The 19456-nt window shown below is 61.5% G+C and overlaps 1 protein-coding gene across 4 annotated transcripts in view; it reads right to left on the reverse strand.

Moving 5' to 3' along the window:
- Positions 1–19132, reverse strand: part of PACS2 (phosphofurin acidic cluster sorting protein 2) — a 53995-nt gene extending 34863 nt beyond the window's left edge. For 3 of the 4 annotated variants that reach the window (XM_040641299.1, XM_040641298.1, XM_040641301.1), the window contains exon 1: positions 19005–19132. In XM_040641299.1, the coding sequence (XP_040497233.1) occupies positions 19005–19123 (119 nt within the window). In that variant the 5' untranslated portion in view covers positions 19124–19132. Of the gene's footprint in view, positions 1–1832; positions 1865–19004 lie in introns of those variants that run through there. The other variant, XM_040641300.1, reaches the window with a different exon arrangement.
- Between the last annotated feature and the right edge of the window lie 324 nt (positions 19133–19456).

The following is a 19456-nucleotide window of genomic DNA, read 5'->3' on the forward strand; positions in this document are numbered from 1 at the left end:
CAGGAGGGACCTGCAGAAGGGGCTGTGTGCCTGCCCAGACCCTGCCTGCAGTGGATGCAGGCGGTCAGGCAAGGCGCCTGCGCGGCCTGGTGGGGGGGGCGGACAATGGACCCGCCTGAAGGAGTGCCAAGGCCCCTGCCCTCGGCACAGGCAGCACCTGTTTCTGGGATGTTGGGGCGCCTGCAAGGGGCCCAGTCTCTTATCTTTTCTGTCCATTTCCACCCTGTTGCTGCTCTGTTCTCCTTGGCTTTGTCTTGCCCCCCTGTGCTGAGCTTTCTGTCTGCCATCAAGTTCTGGCGCTTACAACGGAATGTTCTGGAATGTTCCTTCACCAGAGCCTCCCTTTCCCATTTCACAGATGCAGCGATGTGCCACCATTTAGTTCTGCCCCCTGCTCACCTGCTATCCTGGACCCACGTGGCTGCTGGAGCCCAGAGTGGGAACGAGGAAGTCACCAGGCTCCACCCTCTGCCTGGGCCCCGTGTCTCGGCCTCTCTCCCTGCTGCCAACCTGGCCCAGCGGCCCTCCTGGCTTTGCCGGGCTTGAGGCACAGGTGTCCGTGTACGTGGGCACCACCTGCGCCCACTCTGCTGTTCTCTACATCCTACCCAGGATGAGAAGTTCCCAGAATGCACCTCTCCCCAATGCGTGGCCAGTGTCTCCAAGACCACCCAGGACTGCAGCCCAGGCCCGCCGGCCCCGACTTCTCTCCACCTCCTAGAAGCCCTCTGTTCTCTCCTCCTGCGTCGCCTGCCCTGTGGGCCCCCGAGGTCCTGTTGGTGCCAGCCGGTATGGAGATGCCTCGCTGCCAAAGCCCAGTGCCCACCTCCAGCCAGCCTCTGGGCAGGTGCGATGGGCAGTGCCACCTGACACCTCCTGCCTCCAGCCCAGGATCCGAGCCAGCCCCCTACCCCCTTGTGGTTCCCCCAGCAGCAGCAATCAGGCCCGTGCTCCAATGTCACCCCCCCCCACTGAGGGCACTCAGGGCCGGGAAGTGCGCGTTCCCCACCATCTGGACGGGCCCCAGGGCCCAGAGCAGTGCCAGCACAGGCAGGCAGGGTCTCGCCGAGGAAACGGGGCCGGGTACACCAAGCCACACGGAGGAAGGCACAAGGCCCCAATGCAGGAGACCCACTCTTCCTGAGATGGGAGACGCGGACGTTACCGCGAGCAAAGTCAGACAACAGATGCAGGAAAACAGCCACCGGCAGACAAAGGGCTAATGTCCAGGGCACAAAGCCTCTTACAGAAGCACAACAAAAAGACAAGCAAGCCACAGAACGTGGGCGACAGCCACGAAGAGGCGACCCACAGAAATGCAGACCCACAATCCCAATGACCTCAGGCTCCAGAACCTTCCAGGGCTGCTGTCCACCCCCTGCTGCCTGGAGCCCCGAGGGCGAGGGCGGGATCAGGCCACACCCACTGCACACCCCTCACTTCTCACTTTGAAAAGCTCTAGCTACAGGAAAGTTAGTGGTTCAGGGAGTGCCCCGTCCCCCCTACCACCGATGGACACCTCCAGGATTTCCAGTCAAAAACCCAAGACCGAGTCAGGGCATCAAGACCCTAAGCCCCCAGTGAGCAGCCCCCAGGACTTGGGGGCTGTCTCCTGAGATGTCCATGGGTCCGGCCACCTGCCACACGCAGAACCGCCGCCCCCCGGGCAGATGCCCCGACTCGTGAGGCCTGGGGTGCCCTCCACCGTGGGCAGCATGGTGCAGGTGGGCTGTGAGCCATACACCAGTTCACCTGCCTGCTGTCTCCTCAAATCCAGAACGATCCCCGCCCCACTTCCTTCAGATTACTTTCTGTTGTGGTGAAATACGTACAACGTAAAGTTGGCCATTTTGAAGTCTTCAGGTCGGTGGCGCTTACTAGGTTTAACAGGAAGCAACTACCACCTCTCGGGGCAGAACGCCCTCATCGGTCTGTGAAGCAAGCCCTGCCCTGGCACCTGGCGGCCACCGGTCCGCTCTCACTCCGTGGGTCCTCCTGTCCGGACGTCCCGTTGAACAGGAACCGTACAGCATGTGGCCTTCTGTGTCTGGCTTCTTCACCGAGCACGTTCTCCGGAGCCGTCCATGCTGCAGACTTTATTCCTTTTTAAGGGCTGAATAAGAACCCACTCTCTGGACATTTCTACGCATTCACCCTCCCTGATGCACGTGCGGGTTGCTTACTCCTGGCGACCGCAGGCCGCCGCGGTGGACATTTGTGAGGGAGCCTCCCCTGGTCTGAGACCCCCGGCCCCACATATGCTCTGTTTTCCCTACACGCACACACCTACCATAAGGCTGGGCTTACACATTGGGCACCGTCCGTGCTCACACAGCCGCGGATGGTCAGAGAACAGTGAGGGTCAGAGGTCAGAGAACACCGCCAGCGAGGCTCCAGGAAGGCAGTCTGACTACTGTCCAGTCCCGCACTCACCCTGCCTGGGGTGACATGAGTGATGTTGGCGTGTGACGAGCATGAAGCTGCCACTGCCCTCTGACCACGTCAGGAGGAGGCCCATCTGCCTCCGGACCACAGCGGATGGCAAGCCACTGAGGCGGCCACGAGAGGGCTGCTGGGAGAGTTTCTGCGGGATGCCCTGCCCCCACTCTTCTGAAGAGTGATTTGCTGAGCCACCCGGTAACTCCACCCAACCCTCTGAGGGACTGCGCACTGTTCCAGGATGGCTGGCACGGAGCACCCCACGTGGCCAAGGAGGGGCCCCTCCAGGCCCAGCTCCGCGGGTGGCACACAGGGCCTGCAGGGCTCAAGGGGAACACTTCATGGGTTTCTGCAAAACGGACCAGCACTCCGGCTGGCCCTCTGAGCCAAACACTGACTTCTACAGTTTTCCTCCAGGCACGGGGGCGTGGTTAACACTGCACCCACGCGTGGGGCATACCTCCGTGGTCCCAAACGTGCTGACTGTGTGCTTAGTAGGAGGGAAAACTGAGGGGCCTTTTGTGTTCAGAAGCTGACCCGTCTGTGCGGTCACGTGTCTGCCCTGGTGGGAGCTGAGGCTCTGTGGTGGCCACTGGCCAGGGGCCCCCACACTCCAGCCACCTCTTGGGGATCAGCCAGTCCAACAGCAGGGCCGCCAGGCCCCACTCTAGGCTCCAGGTGTGCCGGGCCACAGCCTAGTCTCGGGGCAAGGCTGGGGGAGGTGGAGGCCTGGGGACCAGCATTTGGCCGACATGCTTCCTTTAAAGACCTTCCGGCCATGCAAGGCGGTGGCCAGACAGTTTGTAAGAACAAGTTCTGCAAAAGGCTGAGGGTTCCAGTTCCGCCCACATCCCAAGCACTGGTCTCCTTTCTCCGGCAGCCTCGGGTGGCTGCCAGCTCTCACTGCCCAGTGCAGCTTTCTCTGGTGTTTGAGACTTATCAGGACATGGTTGCTTCCTGCTGATCAAGAGGCAAGGTCAGCGGTGCCATCTCAGTGTCTCTGCTGGCCAGCATAAGGGGCCAGGATGGCCTTCATCACCGAGGCTGGGAACCCCTGGAAGTGAGGGGAAGGAGGAAGAGTGGCTGGGTCACTGTGAGCCCACCTTCTGGCCCCGGTCCAGCCAGCCTGCCCATGGTGGGGTCAGGGCACCAGAGGAAGGGGGGAGGAGCCAGTCCCCGAGAGAGGTGCTGGTGTCAGAGACCAGCGTGGCCACCTGAAGGGAGTCAGCTGCCTGCAGAGAGCACTGCGTGTCTGCGGGGGGTGCTCTGAGGGGCTCTGGGACCCCAAAAGCTCCAGTCAGCCAGCCACGAGACCATTTTCCACAAGAGCACTGGCCATGGGCCACTGCCTGCTCTAGGACCAACCAACCATCAGGAGATCTTCTCCTGGGGCTGTGTCCTCCACTCTGGTGACCCAAATGCCCCAGAGGTCACCCCGGCCCCTCCTCTAGCCCAGCAGCCCCAGGCATGCAGGTGAACCTCACCAGCCACTGGAGGGGAACCCCACATTGTCTCCAGCAGGCAAGTCCCTGCCCAGCGCTGTTCTGGAGGGAAGTTCACCCAGTCATGTCCCCAGGCTAACCCAGAAGGGAGCCGAAACCTTCTCTGCTGGGACAGCAAGCTCCCGATTTTGGGCAGTACGGCCCTCAGTGATGGGCTTCTACGAGGGCCAGGAGGCGTGGGGCCCCCCAGCTGACCGCAGAGAACCGTGCAGCAACCCCATCATGGGCCGGCTTAGGGGAGGGACAGAACAGCCCCCACTGGGCATGGGCTGTGGCCATCTGGAAGGGCACTAGGTGGTTCTGGGTTGTCCAGCAACGGGACTGTGCATGGGGCAGCCCGACCTCCCAGAGGTGAAGGGAGGCGGGGGCAGACGGGGCAGGTATGGTCCACGTGGGCCTGACCCAAGTCCTGGGCTCTGCGGGGCTCCGGGTCCACGTGGATAAGGAGCGACGACGCTGCCCACAGGTGCGGTCTGGGGAGGGGACGGTGGAGACCTGTGATGGGGAGCAGGACCCCCATGCTGTGGGCATCCCTCCAAACGCCAGAGGGACAGTGGGTACTACAGACTAAATTCTGTTTTCCCCCAAATTCATGTCGAAACCTGACCTGCTGTGTGATGGCATGAGGAGGTGGGTCTCTGGGGGTGAGGCCTGGGCGGCAGAGGCTGTGGCTGATGGACTGAGACTTCCACGGGCACTGATCCACTGGGGCCACACGGCTCCCCACACAGCAGTCTCCCCGAGGACGCCCGGGCACCCCGAAGGCCCATAAGCGACGACAACCCTGCCATCACAGGGTCGGGCGCCCTGCCTGCCCGCCCGTGCGCCCCTGCTCTCACCCACAGCCACCTCTGGCCAGGGGAGTGTTGGCACGGCCACGGCTTCCGTCCAGGGCTCCTGAGACCCCACTGTGTCCCGTGTGCCCAGGGTCACCCCAGAACAGCGGCCTGCCCCCCGACAGTGCGCTGACACGCCCAGCACACAGGGGCCACCAGGGACGCATGGCCACGGCAGCACCCCCCGGAGCAGTCCCGGGGGAGCATGGGTATTCCCGACCGCGTCAGGCACGCGCCCACCGAGCCCACAGAGGCCGAGGAACGGACCCGCGCTCGTATTCAGCAGCGTTGCAAGGACAGCAGTGGTGCTGATGACGGACTCGCGCCGCGTGCACCAAACCCAAAGGAAGCCCTTCCGAGCAACCAGCGGGAGCACGTGTTCCCCGCCGAGGGACCAGGAGCAGGCCTATCTCCACCTTCTCAAAGTCGCAGCGGAGGCCCGAGGCCAGACCCTCAAAGGGCCGAGGGCAGGAGTGCAGGCGCCCCCGTGCTGGTCCCGCTGTGCAGGGGGCCGGGGGCGGGGTGGTGGGGGGCGCCGCTCTCCCTTCAAGGTCCCTAACACCACTTTCACACAAGCCAGCCACAGAGAAATAGACCAGAAAACACATTTCCTGGAAGGGGTAATAAAGGAAAGCCAATCAATCTTGATCGGTTTTTGAGGAAAAAATGACCAAAACTAGCGAAGGGGAAGCACAACAAAGAGAAGATGAGGGAACGAGTGCAGATACATCGGTTGCCACAGAAACACAGACCTGCCAGTCAAAAGTCCACGCGGGTTCTCACAACCCTGTAAGCGCCAGGAGGCCGACCCCACGGGCTGGGCGGGGCTGCACCAGACGCAGCTGGCACCTCAATGATGTCAGGACGTGCTTCACACCAAGAGCAGGATTCGAGCAAAGAGGGCAGAGGGGACCACCCCCGTCACCAGGATGCGGAGCCACGGCCGGCTCTGGCCACCTCCCGATCTCCTGCGGGAGATGGGAATGCTGGGTCCTGAGCAGGGCAGGTGGCCCGGCCCTGGTGGTGACCTGGGAAGTACCAGATCCACCCCCAGGACCAGGATCCACAGGGATGCCACTCGCCCCACTGGCCAGGGCACGTGACCGGAGGCCGGCAGGAAAGGAGCATGGATGTGGTCCCCATGCTCGTGGCCTCCGCTGGGAAAGGACCCCAGACGAAGTTCCAGGAAGCCCTGAACTGCGCCCTCTCACAAACACGCCGTGGGCTTCTTGGCACATCCAGCCCAGCTCTCTGCTGAAACCATCCAGCAGGCACTTCCAGCCCACCTGGGCGGGGTCCTGGCCCAGGAGCCACCACCCTCTGGCCTCCATGCACGTCACAGGGCCTCTGCCAGCACCAGGCCCCCCATCCTTCACTCCATGCCGCCCCCAGCCCAGCGCCCCTTTCCCCCCACTGGTGCCACCGGGGCACACCCACTTCACCAGCAGCTTTGCACCTAAGATGCTGGACACAGCCACAAAGAACGTGGGCATCAACCACCCACCCAGCTCCTCCACAAGGCCTCGGGTCTCCACCGCATTCCCCGGGCCACCGTACATCCCCTCGCACACCCTGCTCTGACCCCTGCTCTTCTGAGCAACAGGGGATCAATCCAGGAGGGCCGCTCCTCGTGCCAGGAAACACATGGCCACCTGCTCCCCCTGGCCTGCAGCCCTCGCTCCCCTCCCTCCCATTCAAGGCTCACACACACCGCCTGCAAGCCCCTCCAGCTACCACCACGACCCTCCTCCCCCAGACAGCACCCATTCCCTCCAGTTCTCTCGTGGCCACGCCCATCGGGCTCAGCGGCCACGGAGAACTTCCCGGGCAGCCCCAACGAGGGGCTCGTGCTCACACATCTCCTCCCAGGAGCAGCCTCCCGGAAAGCCTGGGTCTGGGGCCGCTGGCTTCCAGGGATGTTCTCACCCCTCCCACCACTCGGTGCCCTGGAGCCCAGCGCCCAGCACCCAGCCCGTCAGCCCGTTCTCAGACACACGCCTGACCTCGGGCCAGAAGGGAGTCACTCAGGTACACCAGGGCTGTTACCAAGCAAGAGGCAGGTCATACCGAGGTTAAGCCCCGGTCAGCTGCATCGGCCTGCAGCCTCCTCCGTGGGTACAGAAGTCATCACTCAGGACCCCTAGCTCCCCGAGCAAACGTGCGAAGCCAGAATCGTGCCCACGCGTGTAAGAGCCAGGAAGGTGCCAGCACATGGGGTCAGGTGCACCTGCTCGGGAGGGCCCTGCTCGCAGCCCTTCGTCTCCAGAGGGGCTGCGAGAGCCCGCGAAGTGAGGGGCAGAACTGGGTGCCGGGTGGAGCCGGCACAAGGAGGACGCAGATGCGGGTGGGCCCCTGCCTCTCCTCCGTGTGCACCCTGAGTTCCAGATGCGCCATTTTCCGACTGGGAGTCTTGTTCTGTCTGGTGGCACCTGACGCCGGGCGCCACGTGCCTGCTGGGGTTGGTAGTGAAATGAACCCACTGTGGGCCTGCCAGCCACCTGGAGCCTCAGGTCTGGGGACAGTGCTACAGGTGTGCCCCAGACACAGAGGGACTGCCTGCCCCACCCCCAGCCAGTTCGAGCAGCCCTCTGGGTGCTTACACCACAGCAAGCCCCCCAGAGGTTGCTCAGGACCCCCGCCCCCAACATACCACACTACAGAGATGGAGACTGTCCCAGAGCTCCTGGAGGCCCCCGTGTCCTCCCCAAACCAGCAGCCAGGCCGGTGCCCAGGATGGTGCTGGAGGGCTGCAGGCAGCACATGGGGGACGGCAGGCTGGGCCTGCTTCCGGGGAAAGGCAGCAGCTCAAATGACGATGGGAATGCCAAGCTGAGCGCCTGGTGCAGGGGGGAGGGGGTGGGGACGGGGCCGCGCTGGGGGCCTCAGCACCCGGGGGGGGGGGGCACAGCGCAGGTCCAGCAAGGATGAGAACCCCCCGCCCTGGCTTCACCTTGCCCTCCCACGAGGGTCAGTCCACAGCCCGGGGGTGTCGGACTGAAGCCCGCTGACCACAAATCTCCCTGCTGCACGACTGAGTCTGCCTGCCTTTCTTCCTGGGCCACCAGCCGCAAAAATGGGCTGGGCTGCCAGGTGGCATCTCTCGGGAGCAGGGATCTCCTCGTCCCTCCTCTTAAAGGTAAGTGGGAAAATGCGCTGGTGGAGGGAATTCACCAGGCGCTCTTCTAAACAAGGCTAAGCAGACACGTCTCTGTCCAAACACAAACAGCGTAACTGGAAACGCTCCGTACATTGCCCAGCGCGCTCCAATTTAAAGGAAAGGTGGTGGCTGGGGGCCGATCCCGAGGGTCCGTGTGGCGGTTTCCCCACCCGCCTGGCCCATCGCACCCGTCCCAAGAGCCCTCTGCCTGGAGAGGCAGCCGCAGCCGCTATTCCAGGACAGAGTGCACGCCGGACGTCCCAGCTTTCCAGTGACCGTGAGGCCGGCACAGTAGTTTCCTGTGTCCCCCACAGTGACGGCTGGTGACACAGCTGTCCCCTCCCCAGGAGCTTGCTCCTCCCTGGCGGGCCTCTGTGCTGGCACAGGATGGAATGTCTGCCTGTCCAAACCGCTGAGCCGGGGCAGCCCGCCCCCCTGCCAGCCACACGCCCCAGGGGACGGCCATCATCACCTTTTCTTGAGAAAACTATTCTCCAAGAGGCAAAATAGCAAAGAAGAAAGCAGGTGTGGTCATCCTCGGTTCAGGTCAGAAGAAGGCGGAGGGCAGAACCTCGCAGGGCCTACCCCATCCTCGCCAGCTCCTCCCAGAGAACCTTCACCGTGGCCCCCACAGCCGTTTGCCACCTGCTTGAGGCTTTTTTCTGCCGAGATCAACACCATGGGGGCCGCTCGGGGGACTCAGTCATCGGCAGTCCTCCTCCAGGGCTGGGCTACAAATCAACACGCTTCTGGAACCTTCTGTGACCTGCCAGGGCCACAGTGACACAGTCCAGAACCCACAGACGGGTGCGGCCCAGCCTCCCCGGCACACGCAGGCAAGTCGGGGGCAGAGGCGTCCAACCCTCCCCCTCCCCGGCCCCCGGCCTCCTCGCGGCAGGGCCCTTCCCTCAGCTGGGCGAGGGCAGCACATGCGAGGCTGGGGCACGAAGCAGGAAGGCGGCCTCTGCTCCTGCAGCACTGCCTGAGCGGCGAGCCACTGGTAGGGCGTCCTTGTATGCCCCCACCCGCCAGATCCTCAGCCTCCCCGACGTCCCTTCTCCTCTGGGATGCCCCCACCATCTTCCCTTCCCTGGGCTCGCTCTGAGCAGGGCCCTGCCCGCCCACCCGGCCACAGCTCAGCCCCCGCCCTGTCCTCACGCCTCTCTCGAGGGCCCCACACCCACAAAGCAAACGCACCCACAAATGAGTTCATCGTCCTGAATGCTCCATCGGACAAGCACTGTGTTTGTAAACACACACCACGCTCACGCGTTTCAGAGAGGGGGTGCACCCATGTCATTCCTCATTACCCGCCCAAAGTTACCTTCAAGTTACGGGGACCCTGCTCTGGAGGACTGGCCGCACGGCCTAGGACCCCCACGGGGACCCCAGTGAACAGCGAACTGGCTGCAGGCTAGGTCACCAGAGAGCCCACAACCCAGGACAGGTCTTCCCAGCCAAGGCGCCCCCCTGCCCCCTGGCCGAGCACACCCCAGCCTGGAGCAGGGGCAGCGGGGGAGTGCCTGGGCCACTGCAGAGTGCCAGAGGGCTACCTGACCCCCGCTCCCTCTCTGGGCCCACTGCAGAGCGTCTCCAGGCAGCCTGTGCCCAGCCATGTCCTCAGTGGTACTCGGAAGGACAAGCCAAACTGCCCGTGCAGAGGGAGGCCCTAGCATGGCGACTCACTGACCAGAGCCTGCCCCCCCCCCCCAGGACACCTGCCCTTCAGATGCCCCGGAGGCACCCAACATCCACTCCCTGGTGGGCAGGGCTGAGCCTGTGAGAGACGAGACACCACAGAGCACCCTGCCGAGTTCAGAAGCGCGGGACACCTGTCCTCCCGGGGTCTGGGGACACCTGCACAGAGCCTTCCCTCACGCTGTGGCAGGGAGGCCCAGGAGAAGTTCATCGAAGACCAGGGAGGTGCTCACCGGCCACGACAGAAAGATGCACCATCATGGGACGCGAGGTCAGCAGCAGCCACCCTGGAGAGTGAGCCTCAGGTTAAGTGAAAGACGCAGGCATCCCTGCTGTCCCCAGTCTGAGGCTCTGACTCATACACAATCACCCCAGAGGTCACCCGAGGGTCTGCCTAGGGGGGCACCACCACTGTCCCAATGCGGGCAACGTGTGCCCCACAGATTGAATGATCGGGGACAGGAAGGAGCACGTGCCACATGTAGGCTGGAGGCTGTGCGGTCCACACAGGGCAGAGCCAGCACGCTGGTGAAGGGCACAGCCACATCCAGGCAGAGAGAAGGGCCTCCGAGGGCCTGCCCAGGGCTGGGGGGCAGAGACAGCGGCCAGCCCCCTGCCAACAGGGCTCCGCCTCCAGAGGCCAGAGGGCGACAGCACCGACAGACCCCCGAACCCGCGCTGCTCACCTGGCCTGCACCATGTAGGGGGGGCACACGCTAGGGCAATGGAACGGCCACAGGGAACCAGGACATGAAGCCAGCTGACAGCCAGCCGTGAGGCATTCGAGGCACTGCCCTTACTGCCAAGAGCAAGACCTGGCACGGGGGAGAAAAAAGCTGGGCCAGGCCCCTCCTGAAGCCCACCCAGCCCACCTGACGATGGGGGAGCAGAACCCCACTGGGGGTCGGCCTGACCCTCCTGTGGCCACTGCCATCCTGTCCTATCCTCTCCCACCATCGGGACAACGGTGCCCTCAGGGCAGGGCCACCAAAGGTGCCAGCGTCCCCGGCACCATGGCTGGGTGCTACCTGCAAGGGGGCCAGGGGGCTGTGAGAAAAGGCCGGTGGCGGCAGTGGGGACAGAACAGCCACTGCAAGCCTGGCCACAAGAAGGGCTGGTGCGCTCACTCCCTGGTGCCTCCCACCCCCACCTCTGCCCCTCTGAGGTGCAGTCGACACCGTCTATCGGGCGCCCCCACAGAGGACCCACCCTGGGCAAACCAGCCGCAGACCCAGGGCTGCAGCCTTGACTCCGCGGGGCGCGAAGGGCCAGGCCAGCAGCAGCCAGGCTCTGCCTGTGGACGGCTGCTGACAGCGGCCCTGAGGGGCGTGTGCTTCTCCACGAGTCAGGTGCACAGCACGGAACACTGCCTTCCTCCAGGGGAGACGGGGCCCGGGCAGGCGGGAGACGCTTCAAATCACACAGCGCTATCACTAGGCACAGATGCCCTGCAGACAGCGCGGCTCTCAGCGCGCCACGGCTCCTGCACCGTCCGCCCTGACTTGGGGTGCCTTTGAGACGACCTGCCTCAGGGCACAAGGGAACACTCCCACGCTATTTTCAGGGCTGACTTTCCATTCCATGCCGCAGCCTAGCAATCCACGGGAGCTGACAAGGCACAGGCCAGGAAGGGGCCAGCAGCTCCACGCGCTTGCCACGCTCTGTGCCATGTCCACACTCTGCCCAGCACCACCAGCAGGAACACAGGGATGTGCCAGTTCCCAGACAGCAGCAGCCTGAGGCCGGCGGTGCCTGCGGGGAGGACGCGCTCAGTGGCACTGTGCTCCCCACCCTGCCCACCTGCATCTGAGCATCTCTGTGACACCTGGGCTCCAGAAGGACCCTCAAGATCTGACCCATCACAGGGCCAAAAAGACCCATCATTTTTCCTGATTGTAGAGCCGCCCTCTGGAATGGTCTCCCTACTCCCACCACCTGCACCATGGACACCCTCCCTCATCTACCCCTCCTGGGTGGGATGGCCGGCACGTTGGGCAGAAGCAGGGGGAGATCCCAAGGAGAGATGAGGGCACAGCAGGGCACCCGAGGGGTCCCCACCTAGTTCACAGACCCTTAAGCACCCAGTGAGACCACACACCTGCCCCAGCAAAGCACCTGCTCAGGTCCTTTCAGGCAGCTCTTCCTTCCTCACAGAAGCCCTTTCTGCACGGGAAGCACGGGAAGCAGACCGCAGACTGGGCGTGCACATGTGTGCACGGGAAGCACGGGAAGCAGACCGCGGACTGGGCGTGCACGCGTGTGCACGCGAATAGGTGGGCTGAAATGAGCTGCGGCGAGGGGCACTGACGGCCCACGTCCTCCTCACAGCCGCAGACCGCAGAGCCGGCTTCCTTGGTCCCCCCACAGCAGACTTTACCTTTCAGACACTGCAAGCATGTGATGCACTCTCAAACAAATGCCCCCCTCCGTCCATGCACACATCCGACGACCCCCGCTGCCAGCCAAGTCCACACTGGATGCAGCCTGCGGCCCGCCCTGCACGGCTCTCCCAGCACACACCCTCAGTGAGAGTGGTGGCTTCCTCCCAACTCACAACAGAACCCACACTCTGAGCAGAGCCCCTCCAATCAGCTCCAGGAGTGCTTACCAAGTAGCTACTCCATGATCACGCCGTGCTCTGGGCAGGGCCGGGGGAGAGCGTGGTCCCCACCAGCCGCAGCAGCTCTCGTGTGGGCCACAGGGGCAGCAGGACGTGGACAGAAGTAGAAGGAGGGGCTGACAACTGGCTACCATTACAGGGACACGTGAAACCTGCCCAGCCCGCCTCACCATGACCACCCAGTGGGGGAAGGGCTACTACACATCCAGATGGCAACCCAGACGGGAAGAGAAAGAGCACAGGACAAAGGCAACAACTGGACTGAGGGTGCTGACCCTTCCCAACACTGGTAAAAACCACCAATCCACAAAGTTGGAAAGTCCCAACACTGACCATGGCGGCATCAAGAGAAAGCCACACCTGGACACAACGGAAGTGATCGCAAAGCCACCAGGGAGAAGGACAGACCTTCAAATGACCTGCCTGACTGACAGCTGACCTCTCAAGGGCAAAACTGTGCAAGTCAGGGAATGTGCATCCTTCACATGCAGAAAGGAGATGCCGCCTGCACCCCCACACCCCCCAGAACACCTGCACGTGCAGAGGGGACATACCGCCTGCACCCCCCCGAACACCCTCCAGAAACAAGGGTAAGCATTTTGAGAACACAGAAAGAGCAGTTAGTTACCAACACACCCTCACTAAAGAAAATCCTGAAGATGCATTTTCAGACACAAAAGGGAGAGAAAGAGTTCCACGTTCTGAGTTGCCAGAAGAATGAAGAAAAGCGATGAGTTCTGAGGTTACTCGAGGTTAATCGAGTGCTAGCAGAACAAAGAAACAACAACCTGTCGTGGGCTGAGCAGGACAAATAAGATACACTGAACCACAGTGCGGGAGCGTGAACAGGCCGGGTCAGAACAGCACATCGCGAGGTTCGTGCCTGCACCTGTCAGGAACAGGATAAAGATAACTTTGAAACACAGCCAGTATGGGGGCACCTGGGGGGCTCAGTCAGTCAGCGTCTGACTCTTGGTTTCAGCTCAGGTCATGATCTCGGGGTCGTGGGATCAGCCCGCGTCGGCTCCGCGCTGGGCACACTGGGTGTGGAACCCGCTAAAGGTTCTCTCCCCCGCACCCCCCCATAAAATAAATACAGCCAGTACGCAAATTACAGTTCACGCAGTAACCACTAAAGAGGCAGAAACAGTGCTAAGTTTCAAACTAATACATGAGGTGGAAACAGAATAAGGAAAAAAACCAGCGCAGACTAAGGTAAAACAAAAGAGAAAAACAGACATAAAAACAAGAAAATAATAAGCACAAAAACCAAAATAACTATGAACCCAAATATCAATAATTCTGATAAATGACAACAGACTGAACGTTGTAGTTAAGAACAAAGATTGTCAGATTGAACAAAAATGGGTCCTAGCTCCACGCCGAGGTACCAAAGACACATCTCACGTATAAGGGTGCGGAAGAGTCTAAAGAAAAGAGATGGAAAAAGAAATAGCAGCAAATACTACGCAGAGCTAGCCTGTCACCAAAGCGCACGTCCAGGCGGAAAGCATCACCACACAGGGTCACATACGCTCCAAGTTCAAAACCCCCGGAAGGTATTCTAACCAACCGTGTATGCCTAAAAATGTAGTTTCAAAACGAGAGAACTCCAAGAGAAACCGATACATCCAGCATCAAGTTAGGAGGTTTTAACACGCTTCTCCAGGAGACAGGAAGGGGAACAGACCTGCAGACCGCAGCGAGCAGACATCCCACAGCGTCCACTGCCAGACGCACAGTCCTGCTCGGTACAAAGAGGGCAGGCACGAAAACGGACCTCAAACTGAGCATAAGGCAAGTTCCGAAAAACGTTAAGGACCTGGTGTGATACTGACCACTTTCTCTGACCACAACATGACTAAGCTAGGAAAGAACCATGGGAAGAAGAAATGAACTGGATCATGGAACAGTAACTAGGCTCGTACGTTTGCCTGTTAGGAAACTTTGAAATATCCCGACAGGTTAAAGAAAGAATGATGGGAAATTAAAAAAACTATTTGAAGCGGGACGACTGTCCATATAAAAGCTTGTGAGCTGCAGCGAAGGCAGCCCTTGTCTGAAAGGTACAGGTGCCGCAGGAAAGGAAGTGAGGAGCAAAATAAGCAGCCGTGCGCGTACGTTAACAAAATTACAACAGCAGCAGCAAAATAAACCCGAGGAGCTCCTGGTGAGGCAGGTCGGAGCGTCCCTGTCCACCTGCACTGTCAGCGGAGGGAACTGAGGGGGACAGCTCTACAGATCCTGCAGCCATCTAAAAAATAAAAGAATATTATGAGCAACTTTGTGCCAATAAATCCAAAAATCTGGACAAAGCGTACAAATTCTCAGAAATACGTATTTTTAAAAAGCTAACTCAGAGAGGGCGGATGTGTCCTACAACTGCTAAAGACACTGAGTCCGGGTCGCGCTGCCTAGGAAGGAACCCCAAGCTATGGTGACTTTATGGGTGACTTTCCCCGAACATGCGGACACACAGTCCCAGTCCTGCACAGGCGACACTCTGACGTGCGTCCTACGAGGCTTCCTGGTGCCGAAATCCGGTGAGGTCGCAGACCCTGCATAAACACGCAGCTGTGCCAGAGTGTCATCACCCAAACCCACCAACGAACAGCAAGGGTAACGCTGCATGACCAGGCTTTCTTCCCCAGGAATTTTTCCAAGGATGGAAGGTTAGTTTAATACTAGAAAATCCATTTATGTAAGATAACGTTACGTAACGTAACAGCAAGTCAAAGAAAATGACGCGATGCTCTTAATTTTTAGAGAAACCTGTTTGCTTATGCTCAGCCTCTACTCCCACCAAGCACAGAACGAGTCTCAGGAGAAGCCGCTGCCAGCTGAACGGCTGCAAGTCGCGAGATGGCGGCATGGAGTGTCGCAGAGTCATGGGTGGTGCCACCACTCCAGAAAACGGCAGTTCCTCCCAAAACTGACACACGCCCACCTCCCCTGCAGCCAGTCATTACCAAAGAGAAGTGAAAGCATAGGACTTCCAAAGTCCTGCACCCAGACGGTCATGGCAACTTTGAACCCAAGAGCCTCAAACTGCAAACAACCCACCCACCTACCAGAAGCGGCGGGCTTCCACAACGTGTGGTTTACTCCTGCAGTGGGATACGGCGCACCGGGAGCAGGAAGCTGCGGAAACAGACTCAGCACGGGTGAGCCCGAGGGCCGCACGCTGCCCGTGCCACCACACCGACCGTCTAGAGCAGTGGGACCGGCCTGCCGGCACGCACAAACCAACACTCTCGTCTCGCTGGGGTGTGGCTGGTGCGCACAGCGCTGCCAACACACGCGCTGCCAGCCGGCCATCCCTCCAGCACGTGAACCAAACCACAACCAGATCCCTCAAATGGCCCAGGATACAAACAAGGAGTTCACAGACTAAGATTTCAGCGAGTGTTAAGCACAGGAAAGGATGACCAGCCTCACAACATTTAAAATTGGTGAATAACCCCAAACAGGGAAGAAAAAATAGTAGGAAGCTCAAGGGTCTCAAGGGACCCAGAACCTGCTGGGGTCCAGGGTGGGGGCCCAGGAGGCCGCTTTGGGAACCCCAGTGGTGGGGCACGTCCAGGCGGCGGCTGGGAAGGGTCAGACACCGCTGCTGATGGTCACCAGGGAGGAGTGCTGCCCGTAGTGGTTACCTCGAGGAAACACACGAGATCCGGCCTCCCTCGAGGTACGGCCCTGACACCTGGCAGGAGCCCCTGCGAGGAGCAGAGCCCCGACCAGAGGGAAGAGCAGGAAACAAGCCAGCCAGGCCGAAGGCAGGTGCACAGGCCTTGCAGACGGCCAAGAAATTCACATAGTTGGAAGAAGACAGTTTCAACACTTCCTGCCGGGGAAGGATTACCCTGAAGAAAACGCTGAGACTCAAGTCGGCAAGAAAAATAAAAATAAGAAGGAGAAAGAAAAATTGGCCAAAGAAGTGACCTGCAATTTCGCTGACAAGGAAGTGCAAATAGCCTGCATTAGTATCAGGGAAATTCAAATTAAAACCACAAGACCATTTCACACCCACCAGACTGGCAAAAATTAAAAGTCAGGCGAAGTGCTGGCAAGAATGCCGAGCACTGGGGACGCGCATCCCCGCCGGTGGGGGCTGGAGTTGGCACAACCACACTCCATGAAGCCGCCTGGTAGTAACACTGAGCACACACCCCCTACTATGGGCACATGCTTACCCCAGGCCTGGCTGCCCACAGCCACACACGTGCAGAGCCCCGGCACTCAGAGGCCGACGGCAACACGGACGAAACTGGCCGCCACCTGGAAATAAGCCACAGGTCGCCTAAAGAGCAGGGACCCACACCATCATTTTGTAGGAACCACCACACGGCAGTGACAGCCACTGGCCCAACGTCACTCCAAAACGTAAAGACTGGGCAAAAACTAGACATGCGAAGGAACAGAGAGAGTACGACCCCTTTTACAGAAAGTCCCAGGAGCAAACTAAGAACAGCCCGTCCAAGGACTCTGACCTGCAGGCAGTACAAGCAGGAGACCAGCACCACCTCTCAGGGAGGGGCTCTGGTCACCGTGGAAAGTAGGGGGCCGTTGCTCTGACGTTCTGAACGTTCAACCCATCAACTCTGAGGGCCTATCAGACGACTCCATGGCCACAGGACACAACTTGCCATCACCCCTCCCCCATCCCCAATATCCCATCCAGGCGGAGCCATGGAGCCCCCAACACCTGTGTTGTCCAGCCCACTGCACACCCTCCCCCCCACACTCACTGGAGTGCACTTCCCAGACCAGCTCCAGCAGGGGCTCACGAGGCCCCTAAATGCAGCTCCCACCCTCCTGTCATCTCCTGCAACCAACCCCCAACACCCCCAGTTAAACTTCAGTGGTCTTTTGAGGGAGCCCCAGAGAGCTGGTGAGGAGGCACAGCAAAGACAGGATACAGTCTGCACCCTGTCCGGGGGCACTTGGAGTAGCAAGGGAGCAGTGACAGGAGGAGGCAAGGAGGGGTACAGGCATGGGTTTGTGGGACGGTGATGGGGAAGGAGCCAAGGAGGGGAACAGGTGTGGATTTGTGGGCCAGTGATGGGGAAGGAGGCAGGGAAGGAGACAGGTGTGGATTTGGAGGGCACTGACAGAAGGCAGCCAGCAGAAGAGGTCTGCTGGGTTGTGGCGGTGACAACGCAGAGGGGGATAGACAGAAGCATGGGGGGAAGGAGAGTCCACAAAGACCCCTGGCAGTGGGGCTCGAAGCTAGGGCAATTGCCCAGGATGGGAAAGGGTGAGCAGGCTGGGCCTGGGGAGACGCTCCTGAGCTTGGCTGAGAGGCCCAGAGACTTCCCAGAGAAGAGGCAAACAGGTGGATCTGAAGTCCTTGGCCCCAAAGCCTGGCTAATGCTGACCCTCAGGTCACACAGGAGGCAGGTGTATGGAGGGCCCATCCTCTTCACTTGGCACAGCCAGTGCTCTGACCGCCCAGCCCTGCAGTCCTGGAGGGGAAACCCCAGACTGGCAGCCCCAACACCTGGCCCCACGACCCCTGTAGGATGAACCGGCTGCATGTGTGGCACCCCCAGCAGTTCACCACCCACGTCTTGTGTCTGGATGGCAATCCTGAGGTCCTCACCAGGAGGTCTCCCCAGGAAGCGCTCTTCCCGGCAGCCCTCGAGGTCTGGTGTCCACTCCAGAATAGACCCTGGTCCAAGTCTGTCTGTCCCCCTCAGCCTGAGAGCTTCATCATCGGGGACCACTGAGTCAGGAAGAAGCCAAGAGAGCTCCAAGCTGACAAGAACAACAGGGAAGTCACCAGTTCGACTCGAGTTGATCTGGATACAGCACTGGCCTGTGGCCTAGACCTCCACCAGCTATTCCCACAGGGGTCCAGGCACTTCCCCTCCAAGTGAGAGGGCGGTCTTTCACCACCGCGAAATTGACAGCCTGATGCAAAGAACCCAGCTTAGGCACACACGCAGGTGTCTCTGAACTAGGAAGCACAATGCAAACAGGTAAAGGGCCGGCAGGACAGAGCAGGCCCCCGAGACCACGAGTAAAGAGGCGTGTGCTGGATGGGACAGAACAATCATAGTTCCAACTTTAGGTGTTCTATGGACACTGCGGGCCCTGAGGGTCACTCCCAGGACGCTCAGGCTTGACGGGGTGGCTGACCGCAAAAGGAAATCTGACAGCAGGGGAGAGAGGAGACACCCTGAGTCAACTCACCAGCACCGCATCAGCGGACAGGTGCAATGATGCCGCCTGGGAGCAGAACCAGGTGAGCTCCCTGAGCCTCGGAAGACTGCGGGGCCAAAGAAACCCGCGCCACTCCCTCCTGGCGGTGCCAGGACCTCAGAGGCGCTCCCCGCGTCAGAGGCTGCTCCCACCGAATACGCAAGCTCGAGTGGGGAGCGCAAACGCGAGGCCCTGAGTGCGGGACCCCGGGGCAGACGGTCCCATCTGCGGGTCCTGGGTGGACCGTCCCGGGTGGGGCCTCCGGGTGCGAGGTCCCAGGGGACTGCCCCGCTGCACTATCCCGGCTGCCCCCCCTTCCGAGCACGAGGTCCCGGGTGGAGTCCCGGGTGGGGACCGCCCGGGGCGCAGGTCCCGGATGGACAGTGCCGGGCGGGGACCCCGGGCGCAGGTCCCGAGTGGACGGTGCCAGGCGGACAGTCCCGGGTGGGGACGGCGCGGTGCGCAGGGCCCGGATGGACAGCCCGGGCGGACAGTCCCGGGTGTCCGGCAGGTGCGCGCGGGAACAAAGCGGCCGGGCGGCGGCGTACCTGGGCACGCAGCTGGGGCTGGAGCCGTCCACCTCCCAGGTGGCGAACAGGTTCATGGGCACGGGCGTGTTGAGCGCGGCGGGCGCGCCGGCCAGGCCCAGGCGGCCCCGCTCGGCCATGGCGCCGGCCCCGCCGCTCCCTCGGCGGCCTGGGCTGCGGCCGGGCCGCGGACGCGCGGCGGCGAGCGGGCGGCGGCCGGGCGCGCGGAGGGCGGCGGCGCGGTCCACATGGCTGCCGGCGGCGGGGACGGCCGGGCGGGCGGCGGACAGCCCGCGGGCGGCAACCAGGCTACGGCCGCCCCGCCCGCGCCGCGCGCCCCGCCCCGCCCGCCCGCGCCCGCGCCGCGCCCCGGCACGCGCCCGCCCCCAATCCGCCGCCGCCGCCGATTGGCTGGACGGGCGCGCGCTCGCCGCCTCGAGCCCAATCGCGGCCGGCGGAACGCTCGCCGGAAG

The sequence above is a fragment of the Ursus maritimus genome, unplaced genomic scaffold, assembly GCF_017311325.1.
Source record: "Ursus maritimus isolate PB19 unplaced genomic scaffold, ASM1731132v1 scaffold_25, whole genome shotgun sequence".
In the NCBI taxonomy this organism is placed as follows: domain Eukaryota; kingdom Metazoa; phylum Chordata; class Mammalia; order Carnivora; family Ursidae; genus Ursus; species Ursus maritimus.